The sequence below is a fragment of the Arachis hypogaea genome, chromosome 2 (assembly GCF_003086295.3).
Source record: "Arachis hypogaea cultivar Tifrunner chromosome 2, arahy.Tifrunner.gnm2.J5K5, whole genome shotgun sequence".
NCBI lineage: Eukaryota > Viridiplantae > Streptophyta > Magnoliopsida > Fabales > Fabaceae > Arachis > Arachis hypogaea.
In genome coordinates, this window is record NC_092037.1 from 11,499,744 (window position 1) to 11,515,805 (window position 16,062).

General features: G+C 27.6%; 1 protein-coding gene across 1 annotated transcript; it reads right to left on the reverse strand.

The window, feature by feature from the left end:
* Positions 1–1,954: 1,954 nt before the first annotated feature.
* Positions 1,955–3,505, reverse strand: LOC112737578 (uncharacterized). Its single transcript, XM_025787542.3, has 4 exons — positions 2,975–3,505; positions 2,673–2,887; positions 2,486–2,585; positions 1,955–2,403 (listed from the first exon to the last, which is right to left on the reverse strand). Exons 1-4 carry the CDS (start codon positions 3,238–3,240, stop codon positions 2,331–2,333), a joined length of 654 nt encoding a protein of 217 aa, XP_025643327.1. The 5' UTR covers positions 3,241–3,505; the 3' UTR covers positions 1,955–2,330.
* Positions 3,506–16,062: the final 12,557 nt, after the last annotated feature.

Genomic DNA, 16,062 nt, shown 5'->3' on the forward strand with positions numbered 1-16,062 from the left:
TAGGGTGTCAGGAGGCAACCCTACCGGTAAAGTATCTTGGCATTAGCCTAGGAGCAAATCCACGGTTGGTAAAAACATGGAAGCCGGTTTTAGATAAGATTGAGGAAAAATTGAGCTTGTGGAAAGAAAAAGTCCTTAGTAAGGCTGGAAAGTTGGTGCTCATTAAGTCTGTGATCAACAGCCTACCTGTTTATTACCTGAGTTTGTATAAGATGCCAAGTGCGGTAGCTAGAAGAATTATTACCTTGCAGAGGAGGTTCCTTTGGGGGAAGGATGATGGACAACCTGAAATGGCTCTAGTGAAGTGGGAATTAGTCCAAGCACCAAAGAAGCTAGGAGGGTTGGGGGTGGGTGATGCCGTTGTCCGTAATACTGCTTTACTATTTAAATGGTGGTGGAGATTCTCAAAGGAGGACTGCCCTTTATGGAAGAAGATTGTGTGCTCCTGCAATAGCCTGAACCCGAATCACTTGTTGTCATCTCAGACGCTACCAAAGAGAGGGAGACCGTGGAGAGATATATGTCAAGTACAAATAAAAGAGCAACATGTCAGGCAAAAGATGATTGATGGACTTGCTTTGGAAGTAGGTGATGGTAGATCCACTAGGTTCTGGGAGGATACATGGCTCCAAGTGGGAAAGTTGAAAGACTTATTCCCGAGACTCTTCTTGATTTCAACCCAAAAAGGATCAGTAATCAGGGACTGTGAGTTTTGGGATGGGATAGAGTGGGTTTGGCACTTCCAGTGGAGGAGGGAACTACGCCAATGGGAGACCGATACATTGGACCAGCTGCTGCAGAACTTGCAATCTGTCAGACTCATAGCAGATATGCAAGATAGAGTGGTGTGGAAATTTGACAAGGAAGGAGTTTATTCTACTAACTCATTTGTGCAGGTATTGCAGGAACAAACCTTGGATGAGGAGCTTCACAACTATAGGTTCACAAAAGATATTTGGAAAGGAATAGTTCCACCTAGGGTTGAGTTGTTCACTTGGTTCGTGTTAGTAGGGAGGGTCAACACAAAGGACCGGCTATGCAGACTGGGAATCTTACAACAGAATGATAACTTATGTGTATTGTGTAAGAAAGATGTTGAGAATGTACACCATTTGTTTGTTGCTTGTGAGTTCTCTTGGCAGGTGTGGTGTGCATGGATATCAGCTTTTGGTCAGAGGTGGACTGCACCAGGTAACTTGAAAGAGCATTTTGAGAGTTGGAGATCCATGCCAGTGAGGAAGGAGCGACGGAAGTGTTGGCTAGCTGGGTTTTTTTCTGTCCTATGGATTATTTGGCTACGACGGAATGATGTCATCTTCCAGAACAAGACGATAGGGGTTGTAGATTGTGTGAATCAGTCATTTTCATGTGTTACAGAGTGGTGTGGTTAATAACTCAATGTTGTTGATGGCTATGCCGGAGATGACATATGAGTTAACTTCTTGTTTCTAGACCCATTACTTTGCTCCACTTGAGTGTTGAGCTCTTTCTTTCAAAAAAAAATATATATATATATATATATATATATATATATATATATATATTCATCACTTATTTTTTTATTGTAAATTTATTTAGCAGATGTGATGTATATGATTATTTAATTTTGGGAGGTTATAATCTTTTTTAGGTATATTAAAGAAATATTTTGAGAATAGGACAAGTGTTTTTACTAAAAAAATGAACAAATTGATGTGTTTGTTTGTGATTATTTAAAATGACTTGATGAAAAGAAATGAAAGGATTTTTTTATGATAAGAAAGCAGGTCTAAAAAATATTAACAAATTCTTTTTTAGTTACAAAAGATAGAAGAGATGCGAATACTTTTTGTTGTATACTTTATTCTTGTTTTTGTTCATTTTTCGTTTCACACGTTATTGTGTTGAGCGAGCTTATTTGTTTAAAAAAAAAATCTTATATAATGCTGGGAAGATAAATATAGATGTAGTCATGTAGATCAGACCATTAATTTTGTTTATTAAAAAAAAAACGTTACAACTCGTAGATCCAACTTTTATACATATAATAAGAATTTGTACATAAAACATATATAATGTGTTGTAGGACAAAATGAGATATGATATCATACACCCTCTCTGATCTGTACAATTAAAGTAACATCATTTGCTTTTCTTCATTTTTTTTTGTTTTGTTTTGGGGATTTTTTAAAAGCATCCATAGTCAATGAAGAAGCAAGGGTTTGTATATGGGCTATGGCACCTTGCTAGCTAATTGGTAATTACTATTATGACCTCTCACATAGGCACAAACCAAACAAGGAATTCAATTCTCATGGTCCACTATTTCAATGCTTTAATTACTCCATGCTTCATAAACAACCCAATCCCTTAGCTTCTGATCCTTTCACAATCCTTAGCCTCTTGCAGGAAGAAATGAACATGCTGCAATAATATAATTAACATGAGAAAATAAACAAATAAATAAATAAATAGAATTAAAAAGAAAAGAAAGAAAGAAACTTACTTCCATGGCACATCTCCAACCAACATCCAATCACCATCTTTGTCTTCATAAGTTGGAGCAAATTCAGATCCATTGTAGCCTTCTCTTTCTGAATATTCACCTGAATTAAAATTAAAAAAATATAATTAAGAAATTATGCTTTTCAATAATAGAAAAATCATATAATCAAATTTTATTTGGTCCTTACCAAAAGTGCAGTTGAACATATTTTCCAAAGCCAAGAGTAATTGTTGGTAGGTATTATAAAAATTGAGATCAATCTTCCTCAAGTAAGGTGCACCTGCCATGCTCACTTTCACATACACCTCTTCTCCCTTCTTCTTTTGTTCTTGTTGTTGTTGTTGTACACCATTGTTCTTCCTGTAAGATCTAATTGGTGGCCACCCCACTACTACTTGTGCTCTGCATTTATTTCAATAATAATTTCATTATTGTCACAAATTTGAATAATATTGGATTTATTGTTTGTGATATATGTATATGACTTACTTTGAGGGTGGGACATTTTTGTCTTGGTCATCATTATGATGAGAAATCATGGTTCTCTTGTTGCTTTTGAGCTCTTCCTCATCATCAATGGATTCTTCAGGTGAAGATCTCTTCTTGCTTCTAATAACAACACTTGATGATGATGATGAGGAGTAACTACATGATGAGAGTTTCTCATCATGTTCATCAGCACTGCCTGGCAAACCCAGCCTCAACTCTGTTGCCTCAAGGTTCAAACCTACTTTCTCATAGCTACAATTCTCCATCTATATATTTTTTCAATTGATCTAATAATAATAAGAGATGCTCACAATTTCTATGATAGAGTATTATGAAATTTCTTGTGAGAGAGAGAGAGAAGGAATTGAAGATGTGGTGTGTGATGAGAATAGTTTGGTTGGTGATTTATTTTTATAGAAACATTAGGGAGGGACAATATCTAGGTGACTTATTCTTTTGGTGCATGAATTTCAAATCTTTACATGCAATGGTAGGCTCCTCATGTGGACAACTTATTCCATCTTTCCAAAACACTTATTAGTTAAATTCTGCTCTATGCATTAATTAATCAATTAATGATATTATATTTCATAATATGTTAAAAAAAATAATCACTCAACTAAATTGGATTGGTCTAATAGTTAACGAGCAATGCTAGGGGGCAGCAACATTTGTGATTGGTAGTCATCAACTAGCCATCAATGATGATTTGATGGTGTGAGATTGGTGTGAAATTTCATCCAATGGCTCACATTTCTCTGCTGGTTACATGCTGGCCAAAATGCAATAAAATTGCTGCCCCCTAGACTTTTCCATAGTTAACTTATTAATTTGCTTAAATAAGTATTGGAGGTTCGAATCCACAATAAATTATTCCTTGGTCTTGTCAAGTTGAAAATACCGCAAAAAAATCAAAAAAAAAATCACTCTACTAATAGATAAAATATAAAATTTACCTGAATTTAATTTCATGAAAATAATTTTTTTAATTTTATCCTTTTGCGTTGAGAAACATTTAAAGCCATTCAATTTATTTTCATTAATATAACATTCACAAGTTATACAAATACTAAGTAATAAATAACCAAGGATTTATTATTGGTTTGTAATAACATTTATTTATTTGTATATATTTTTCACATTTTAAGCTTTTTTTTTCAACTCTTAAAACAAAAGAATTAGAAATAAAACATAACATTATTATATACAGCAAATACTCTTGACATCTATATACAATAATTATACAAATACAATTGTCATAAGCTAATGTGTATTTATTTTTTTTAAAATAAAGAAAATATGTAAATTTGTTGTGGCATCCATAATTGAGAAAGAGGGCCTACAAGCACACGGTTGAAGGAGCGCGTGGGGGTGGGGGTCAGAAAAGGGGGGACATGAAAAAGCATGGTTGTAGGAGTGAGAGGGAACAAACACAGCCCATTGGTCCTCAAGATCATGGACCACATTAATGGACGGTTCTGATTCACACAGAATCTTGGAGCGTTGGATCACGGGGTATACAGGGGATAAGCTCATGTGATTGGATCCCCATCTAACATGTGGGTGGATGTTCTTATCACTCTTAAGTCTTAACACACAAATGCCAATTCACTTTTTCTGTTTAATATTTTTATGGAAAAATCAAAATAAAATATGCTTGCTTGTATCACCTTATGTTATATTATTTCCGCTCTCTAATTTTTTCCACCTCTAAACTCATAATTCACAAAGACTTTTTTTTTTCCCAAGGTTTAGAATAATAGTGAGTAGTAATAACAGTTATTTATTTATTTATTTATTTGTTTGTTTCAATACAATGATTGTGATTTTTTTTGGATTTTTAACCTTTTATATAATTATACTGTATAACAAAATTATGACACTGCAATTTTTTATATAAAAACAAAAATAAAATAGAAATGACACTGAAATATATTATATAAAACAAAAAAAAATTATCACAATAAATATAAAATTTGAATTGATTTTCACGTCACATCACAAGACAGCTTATTGTTTAGGATTTAAAAGTATACGATTCAATTTTAAAACAAATTTATTTAGATAAAATCTTTTATTTTTAAAGTAAAATATAAGAAGATACAAAAAAAATACGAAAAAGAAAAAAACATGTTGAAAGAAAGAAAAAGTAGAAGAAGATATGTTGGGCAAAATTTAGGTGTCACAATTAAAAAATTTTAGTGCTATTTTTAAGAAAATTCGGTGTTATTTTTATAACTTAATTAGTTAAACAAATTGTGTCACTGTTAATAAAGTTTGGTGTAAACATTCAAAAATTTTATGTGTCAAGCTTAAAAAAATTTTAGTGCTATTTGTTTGATAAATTTTACTTAATTCAAAATTTCTCTCTTCTTTTTTATCGTTGTCATGGTCATCATCTTTTTTTTTTCATTTTTTTGTTTTATTTTTTTATAATTTTTTTGTTTTCATTCTCTTAAAAAGAATAAAAATAAAAAAAATCAAATAAACAAAAAAACAAAAATGTTGTAATATATAACACTAGAAGGAGGAGGAAGAAGAAAAAAAAGAAAAAAATGTAGCAATAATAGCAGCAATAAAAAAACAATGAGAAAGAGGAAATACGCGAAAAAGAAGAAGAAACGCAAAGAAGAAGAAATGCATAATTCATGTGCACCTTGTGTGAATAGTTTTTGTTGGGTTTTGACCAATTTAATTGGACTTGATTGACAAAAAATACTTGAATATGTAGCAGAATTGAATTCATAGTTTTATTATAGTATTTTAAATAAATTTAATTATTCTATTGTGATAAATTTATTTAATTATTGTAAAAACTGATTATTTAATTAAAAAATATATAAATCAATTTATATAAATATATAAAATATATAATGATTGATTTTAAGTATACATATAATATATTTTATCTTTATATATACAAGTTCTCATATTCATCAACTAGATTCTAAACCCACCATACTGAACCAAACTTTAACTAGTTGGGTTTATTCTTTCTAGTTTATATTCCAAGAGTCTTGTTTAAGCAATATATAAAAGTAGAAAAAATATAAAAGTTAATGTTTCAAAATTTAAAAAGCCAACTGGTATGCTATATGGGCAGTGGTATTAAGCACATGAATCACACCTTGTTTATTTCGCCCACATTATTCATCACCTTAGCTTACAAGTAACAATATCATCATCACATTTTAAATCAAACCCTTAATTATTTAAGATGTGGTCTTTTCCAATCTTTGGTTATGTATCACCTTTAGGTCAAATAAGTGACCAAAACACATTCAAATATACATTGAATTGTGCTTAAAACACATCTTTTTAATTACCCTTTACGTCTCTTTTTGTACTTGTATAATTTAATTTCACACTGATTATTATAATGGGTACCACAATAATAACCAAACACACTTCTTTTATATACATTGGATGCTTCTATAGTTATTCTATATATGGCTCCCTTAATATAAAAGATATCTAAATTCATGAATGTGTGACAACCATTATTATTTGTTCAGCATTATACATATATATACATGGAACTTTATGCAAGATCATGGATTTGTGTGTATTGCTATTATGATGAAAGGTACCAGTCTATTTTGTTAAATTAAAGGGAGAAGAGAAAATTTGGATAAATGTTAATTGTTTGTGGAGAAATTCTCCTTAATTATAAGAATAGTAAAATAGATTTGTTATTAATTAACAGATTAACAACTTAAAATAGAATAACAAATTCTGTTTTGTGCAAAAGAATCTGTTGTTACACAATTTATCACTATTCCCTACTACTCTCTTTGAATCCTTCACTGATATGTAGATGGCAAATTATTTTTTTTTTCTAAATTCAAATAAATTGAATTGTAGTTAGAACTCTAAGGGAGTTGAGCTAACTGGTTCAAACTCAATTCGTTAATAATTCAATAAATTGAGTTTACGAGTTAATGTACTAATTTGAATTTAAATTTAAACTCATATATTAAATGAATTGAATTTAAACTTAGCTCATTAGTTCATGAGTAGTTGACTCAATTATATATATAATTATGTATTTTACATATTAAATTAATAATAATACATTTAATAATAATATAATTATGTATTTTACATATTAAATTAATAATTATATATATAATAATAATACATAATATTACACGTCTACACACATAATTATAATCACGTTTGTTAAGGAACATTGTATTTTTTTTTTTCATATTCAAAATTGTAATATCTTTGTTTCTTTTATTATAAGTTGAACGAATAACAAGTATTATTAAACTATGATAAAAGAGAGCGACATATCTATATATTAATGTTTGATATAAAATTTTATAGTCATCTTATATATATAATTTTGATAAAAAAATACATTAATATATATATATATAAGTAGAATGGGCTAACTACCCAAAGATTTGTGACTTGACTTATTTTAGGTTTAACACGATTTTTGTTTTATTAAATAGATTAGTATAGGACTTTTTATAAAACCAATAAGCTATATAGGTTAGAACATTAAAATTTATAAAATTTGTTAGACTGACCTATTTAATGCAATATTTCTGAAAAAAATTATTCTTGCAAGTGGTATATATGTTTTATTAAGTCACCACTGTACGGGTATATGTCGTTTATATATTACTTTTAATATAATTTGGATCTAATTTATATAAATGGACTATAATTATAAATTGGAGTGTGACTTATGATTTATGATTGATATATCAATGAATTATAATTATACTGGATTCAGGGCAGAGTCACATAGGGGCAAAGGGGGCCATGATCTCCTAATTTTAGTTTTTTATATGTAAATTATATATAAATTTTATTTTAATTTTTTTAAAATTTTATTTTAGTCATATTTTATTATATAAATATTTTTAGTCTTATCTAATATTTTAGTATGTATATAATGACAATTTAAATTTTGAGTTTACGAATTTGAGTTAATTCATGAAACATATTTTTTATTATTAAATAGGTTTGTGAGTTTATTGAACTTTTAAATAGATGATATTTTAATTTTAAAAAATCTATAAATAAATAATAAACCTAAACTTGTGCTGTATATAAACCAGATTCATCCTAACCAAAACCCAATTTCACTGGGGTCATACTATTTTCATTCTTACCTTTATATATATATAGACACACATAGAACCAAACTAATATAATATCCAAAGCAATCTAATTAATAACCAAATTATATATTTGGATACTGTTAGAGATATAATAATTTATGTATTTTTTTTAATAGTTTAAACTTTAAAAAATAATTTTATAATATAGTATTAAAATTTTATAATTTAATAGTCTAAAATTCAATTTTTATTAATTTAAAAAAATAATTTTAGTATAAGAAAAATAAAAAATAAAATAAAACTTAAGTAAAGAATTCACTCAAACAAAAAAAAAAATTGTTGCATGAGAAGACGTATTATAATTTACGGATATAATTATTTATGTATTTTTTTCTATTAACTTAAACTTAAAAAAATGATTTTATGACTGACACTTATATTAATTAACGACTAAACATCTCTATTTAGCTGAGACTATAAATAAATAAATAAATAAAATCAGAATACATGACACATGTTGGGTATGTTGCTAGATCATAAGAGAAGAATGGCCAACAGAGCACTAATGAGTGTCACAATAACAATTAACAAAGGTAATTGATTAGAAAAGAAAGAAAAATATTATATTTTTCTATATTTACCAAATCATAATAATTAAGTTTTACACCCCATTAATAATAGAAAAATGTACATCTATTGAATATAAAGGATAAGTAGGACATGGTGTTTTCAATTGCCAACGCAACTTTCTATGCTTCTTTGTTGGACTTGTAACACAGACATAGACACAAAGGGCCATCGCATTTTCTTCCAACCAGTTAAGTTGAATAAGAACAATTAACATTTGCTTGCTTCGTTGTTTGTCGATTACTCTTTCCTATTTATGTAAAGTTATAAGTATAAACCCAAAAGAAATTCAATCATGTTACGTGAGCATATATAAAAGAGCAACCACTAATCAATCATTGCATATAAAAATACATATTTAGTATTTTATAATTCTTTTATTATGTACAACAGTAAATAAATTTAATTTATTTTGATTATTCTATTATAAAATATTTAATTATTTTGACAGCTGATTATTTAGTTAAAAAAATATATTAATTAATATATATAAATATACATCAATATATAATACTTAGTTTGATGCCTAATTACATATAATATTTTTAAATAAATTATATAAGTGTGATCTATATATCAAACTTAAGCAAACTATTTTTCTTATGATAGATTTATAAGTATTTGTTTGGATGAGTTTTTAAGAAAAAAAAATTTTTTTTTTAGTTATCTTTTTTTAAAAGATCTTATAAAAAAGTAAAAGTAATTTTATGTTTGAGTATCTCATGCAAAAAGATCTTTTTATCTATCAATTATATTTGAGTATAACGATATAAAAGTACTTTTTTATTTATTTATTATATAAAAATATTTTTTTAAGGAAAAAAAATCTTTTGAAAAAAATGTAAATTATAGTTTCTCAAAAAAAATATTTTTTTATTTTTCTAGTACTTTTATTTTTACTACTAAAAATTTGTCAAACACATTAAAAAAAAAAATTTATTAAAATAATGATACCCAAATAAGTATTTATTTAGATATAGACCCTAAAATAATAATATGATCCTATAATTAATATTAAACTCCATCTCATCTATGTTCATTTTTACAAATGTTGAGTTGTACTTAAAAAGAGAAGATGAGTGAATATTGGAAATGGATTATCTTAATTGTTAAAAAAAATTGAGTATAAAGTGTAATTTTTAATTTTTTATTGTTCTCTTTTATATTTATTTTTTGTCTTATAAAATTAATAATAAAAAAATATATTTTACTTCCTCAATTATTAAAAAAAATTGAGAGGATCCATTTTTAGTTAATATCTCTCGTTACTTAATACTATAGCCTTTGTTGTTGTGAGACTCAACTTCAAAACCAAGATTTGATGATTTCTTTTTATTCCATGATTTCCTCTTCTTTCTACTCACCTTTCTCTCTTTTACTAGAAGAATTAGAAATATCTATATAGTATTAGTGTTGGTATAATCAAATGATATATATACTAAGAAAACTTTTAAGTGTACCTAAAATATATATTAGTATTTTAATAATTTTAATAATTAGTTTCAATTAATATATATTATATTAACAATTAAAATTATTAAAATACGGTATTTTAGATACATTTAAAATTCTTTCCTATATTTGACGCGTATTAAATATAGAGATAATGGGGAAGAAAATTAGGTAGATGATGAATGATGAAAGAAGGTTAGGTGATTAATGTAATATTTGGAAGTATAGTTGGGGGGCACTACACTAGTACCTAGCTAGCATGCATGATTAATTCATACATCTTTTCAAAACAAAGCATACACACGTGCGGGATGCTTCATGGTGATGGTGAAATGTTGAATTGTATGTGGGCCTTCATCCACACGTGGGTGATAGGTTATATGATGTTAAATTAGGTAGGACAATGAAGGCCCAAAAATTAATTGTTTAGGTTAAAAGAATTAGTCCCCACCCTACACCCTAATTGTTTCCTATGGTTTACCCTACTTGCTGCCTTAGAATTCATATGATTTGATTTGATTGTTTATTTGGCCATGCCCATGTATCTTTTGAAAGGCTATATTATTAATAGTGCAACTATTGTTTTATACAATTATAGATGTAATAGAACTCCAACTTTGACTAATAATGGAGTTAGAGAAAAAAAAAATATTATTTATAATGTGTATGACTTAATCGTAATAGTAATAGTAATTGTAGGCAAAAACAGAGATGGGGAGAGAATAAAGAAAAACAATGGGTAAAAGCTAAGAAGAATAACGTTTGGGACTACAATGCTCCATTTCAGAACCCTCGGCCATTAGCTTCAAACACTACCAGAAATACGGTGATTAGCCACGGAAAAAACCGTGGCTAAAATCAAGAAAAACCGTGGCAATCAAGCATTAGCAACGAATGGGTATCCGTGGCTAACAAGGGCGACGCATTTTCAGTTAGCCACGATTTTTGGCCTGTTAGCCACGGTTTTGTGACCCGTGGAGACATTTAAATAGCCACGGTTTTCACTATTTTAGCCACGCTCTAAACCGTGGCTAAATGACAATAATATAATCAACAAGTATAATTTTGCCACAATTTTGTCCGTGGCTAATATTGGTGGGCTGGGTTTTTTTGCCACAATTTTGCCCGTGGCTAATGTTAGTGGGTTATTTAGCCATGGTTTTTTCCGTGGCTAATCATAAAAGATAAATTAAAAATATATATATATATATATATATATATATATATATATATATAATAAAGATGCTACTTAGTACAAAATTATATCGTATAAAATTAAAAAAAAATTAGCCATATCCATATAAGTAGAATTCTTATTAATAAAAATATGAAATTTAAGTAATAATGTTGAAAAGCAAATATCCTGAACTAAATGAGTTTAAACTATTACAAAATCAAGTATCAGAATGCATCATTATTAGATCTCTAACGTTTTCATTGGAGTACCTACAAAAACATTCAAATAAGATTGTGTTATCTCTTAATTCATGAAAAAAAAATGTTCCAAGACATTATTTAAAATAATAGTTTAATGTAAAAAAAAGTAAAAATGCATACCCAATAAAACTGAGTTTTTATTTTCACAACATAAAACATATCATTAAACTCCTCATCAATCAATATATTATATATTGCTAGACTTATATCCTACTAAACAATTTTCAATTCAATTGTTTCATGTAAGTAAGTAAGATATCAGATTACAATCAAAATCATTTAGAGACAGAATTTAAAAATAAAAATAGAAATGTATTAGCAATTAACAAGATCAATATTTTAGAGTAGAAAGTTGAACTTATCAGGTAAATATTGAGCATATCGAGCATGCGGATCTTCCAGGTAAGTGTCCCTTGTTCCATGGCAACATGCATCCATTACTCTAAGTTACCATTGTTCACATATTCATCCATTAGTAGCTTAAATACTGAAACAAAAACAAATAAAAATGCTATTGATAATACAAAGAAATAGATACTATGTACTCAGGAGTTGTGAGAGCATAGATAATAACTTAAAATGATTTACTTTGCTAAAAATAAATACCTGTTAACTCCCTCCAAGCAGGCACATAAGATGTTTATGTCTAACATGACCTATAGCCTCCACTTCAATTATGAATTCACTTTTCTTATTCTTTATTAAATAATTTCAAATTTCAATCACACAACAACTTCGCTTTAATAATTGAAAGAAAACAGTCTCAACTACTGTCTAGTGTTATAATGAAAGAAAGGTTGAAAGAAGCAAATCAAATAAAGTATCCTTACAATTTTTTAAGAAGTTTTTTTACTGCCACCTCATTTCTATTGATCAACGTATAGAATGCTTCTTACCATTCTTGGAAATTCCTTCTTCTTCATACATCAAACTAAAATCTCTCTCGTTTGAGATAGTTTGATCTACACTGATTAACATTATTATGATCACAAAATAACACTCATATAAAAAGAAATATTCACAAAGATTAGGCTCTTAAGTATATAAAAAATTACATATTTAAAGAATGGATGCTACCATAGTGATCTAAATGGTGGAACTTCTTCTTGTGAAGTGGTTTAGAATATACAAAACTAAATGTATAAAGTTAGACTCAAAAATAAGAAACACAAGAAATGATAAGAAATGTAAATAATAACTCTTATTTGCTACCTTGCTATGGCTATGAGCATTACCAAAATAATGTTGATTTTAGGAATTTTAGCATATAAAGGAGAACTAAAGTTAATTAGGAATATAATTAATCACATTAGTACGTACTACTAAGTAGATAATTATATTTATGCATTTAAATTATACTTTATACCAAAAATTCATTCTCTATACCATCAAAAGGATAAATGAATAAAACATGCAAATCCAAGACAATGCATTCATCTCCACCAACAACAAGAAGAGAAAATTTAAATCGACCAGTATTTTAGAGAGGCAAGATTCAGAGCACTACCTCCAGAGAGAGTGACAGTGAAGGAGGTGCAATGAAGCAACCTAGGGTTCCTTCAAGTCTTCTTCGCGATTTGCCGTAGAATCGGATTCTACCGATTTTGCTTGCTTCTTCGGCGACTCGAACTGACGGTACTCGAACTGCTGCAAATCATGGTCATTTCTCTTCCACAAAATGTCTAATACGATCGTACTCAGAATTTAAACAGGAACGGATTGAGCATAACGGATTTACTCTGAAAGTTAGTTGCAGGAGCTAAGAAATTACGGATTTGGAGAAACTGAAGAGAATGTTATTAGCGAGAGGGATAGGTTGCATGTTATCAAACTTGAATCAATTACAGGAACTAACAAATAGGGAATTTGGAGAAAAAATAGTGTGAGGAAGTTATCGTAAAAACTGGGTGAGTGGGCTACTAGTTACGTTTAACATTACCGCTAAAAATTTCATTTATCTTATTATAAATGTTAATTTGAATTTTGTTTAGTGAAATAACTATCATTTTTAATTTAGAATAAAATTTAATTTTAATAAAAATATTAAATTGTAAATTTTATAACTTTAAATTATATTTTAAAAATTTTACATACAAATTAGAATTTAGAATTTTGACCCGTTGAATTTAAAAAAAATGGCATCAATAAAAATTAAAATAAATAAACTTAAAACTTAAAAATTTGATACCTTTGAATTAAAAAAGAATAAAAATGTTGTACATAGTTAAAAAATGAACTTCCATAAAGTTTATTTTATTTTTTTTTTATTAAATTAATAAAATGTTAATAAATAGATAGAATAATAAAATGTAGTTATAAAACTAATATTCTGAATTTTAAGAATTAGAACTTTGTTCATTAATATTGCACTAAATTAATAGTGAATAATTAAATTAGTTATTATTCTAATCAATTATAGTTAATATTTTTTATTTTTTAGAATTAGCTAGAGTTATTTTATTAAAGATAAATATGTACTTTTTTTTGTACTCTTTTGATACTCTTTTTATAATTTTAACATTCATTTTTAATTGAATCATTTTATTTTATTACTAAAGTCTCTAAATTAATGCATAATGTGAAATTGAACACTGAAATTGTATTTGGCCAGAAAGAATACGAATAAAAAAAAAGTGAGAACTAACAAATATAAATAGTAAAATTGTATGTATATGAATTAGTCTTTTTTTATTATATTACAATATGATTTTTATAAAGTAATGAACAACACAACCACACAAAAAAATTATTTTTAAATCAAGAAAGAAAAATTAAAAAAAGATTCGGAAATATGGCAGAATATAATTTTTCGACGGTAGCACTAGAAAGGAAGAAGGGAGAAAAAATTAACAATTGGAGAATTGGAAAAGCCTGCATAAAAATTGAGAAAAAATATAAATTGCATAAAAATATTTTGAAAGAGATGGAGAAAAATGCCAAATTAAAGACAAAATTTTGAAGTAAAAATCGTTTGAATTCATCACGGTGATCATTAGGTCTGTGGTAAATGAGGAAAGTCATCTCAAGTTAGCCACGAACAAATAAAACCGTCGAAAAAATCCACAAAATTTAGCCACGGAGATACAAGACGTTGCAAGTGATTATCATGATCATATAATTTGCCACTATTTTTTATTCGTGGGTATCTTCCCGTTGGTAATACCCGTATTTCTGGTAGTGAAAGGAGAATTAATTTTTTTTAATTATTTTGTTAATTTTTATAATTTTATTAAATTTTTAATTAGATTTTTATATTTATTTATTTTTTAATTAAGTTTTTGGAATCAATATTTTTTTAATTAGATCCCTCTTGACAATAAATACCATCAAATAGGAGTATTCATAGATCAAATTGATTTGAGTTTGGAATAAAATGAGAACCAAACTAATTAAATTGTAATTGATTCGTATTGGTTCGATTTTATAGTTTTTTGTATGTGTATTCGAATCAAATTAAACCGATTAAAAACAGATTGATTTGATTCAGGTAATTAAGTATCCGATAAAATAAAAATTTTAATGTCATTAGATACACTTTTCTCACAAAAGACAACACTTTTAAGGGTAATCTAATATTTATGTTTTGGGTGTACTTCACAAACGTCTTCTAATATCAAACGCACGCAAACTTAGTGATTTTTCTCATTTTCATGCTAATACACAAATTCACACACCTTCTCCTTTATTATAGAATTTTCATTCGTTTTCATGCATCATTACCATTGTCACCTTCGTGCTCTTCTTCATTGTCGTTGCTCATCACCATCATCATATCTTCTCTATTCTTTATCATCAGGTAAGCATTCTTTGTCTCACTCTGTATTGTTTCTTTCTCGGTCATTCTCTCACTGCTCTCTCTTTTTTGTGTTAAAAAAAGTGTGTGTGACTATTGTAAGATTTCGAATTTTTAAAAATTTTATTACGAACTAGTTTCGATTTATTTTATTTGTTCAAGATTTTACTTTAAAAAATTATTTTATTAAAAGTAACTAAATCAAGTTTTGATAAAATTGAGTTTAAATTAAATATGGTTCTTATATAATTTTTATAATTATTAGAGATTTAACACGTTTGAAATTTAAAAGTTTTAGTAATTGAGATTTAGAATTTAATACTTTAACTTTATGAACCAAAAGAAATTTTCTTAAATTATCTCTAATTTAAAACTAGAGTACTTATCATAAACTAATTAGTGAGTTTATAAATAAATAACATTCTTAAATGATTTTAATAAATTATATTTGGTTTAAAATTAGTATTCTACCTTTTAATTTTATCAAATACTTATTCTACTTTTATTATTTTAACCAAATTCTAACCCTAATTTTCAAATTAAATACACACGCTCACCTAATCTTCTCACACAATACACGAAAAAGAAAAGAGGAAGAGAATGACTATGAGAAGCATAGAGAGTGAACAAAGAAGAAAGAGAAAAAAGAAAAAAAAAAGGAAGGAAGAAGAGGATGCTGGTGAGGAACAGTACCATCG

Excerpts from the sequence above, each read along its gene's own strand:
- LOC112737578 (XM_025787542.3), bottom strand. The coding sequence starts at position 3,240 with ATGGAGAATTGTAGCTATGAGAAAGTAGGTTTGAACCTTGAGGCAACA. Across the intron at positions 2,888-2,974 it reads AAAAATGTCCCACCCTCAAA|AGCACAAGTAGTAGTGGGGT; the intron begins GTAAGTCATATA and ends AAATAAATGCAG. Across the intron at positions 2,586-2,672 it reads TATGTTCAACTGCACTTTTG|GTGAATATTCAGAAAGAGAA; the intron begins GTAAGGACCAAA and ends ATTTTAATTCAG.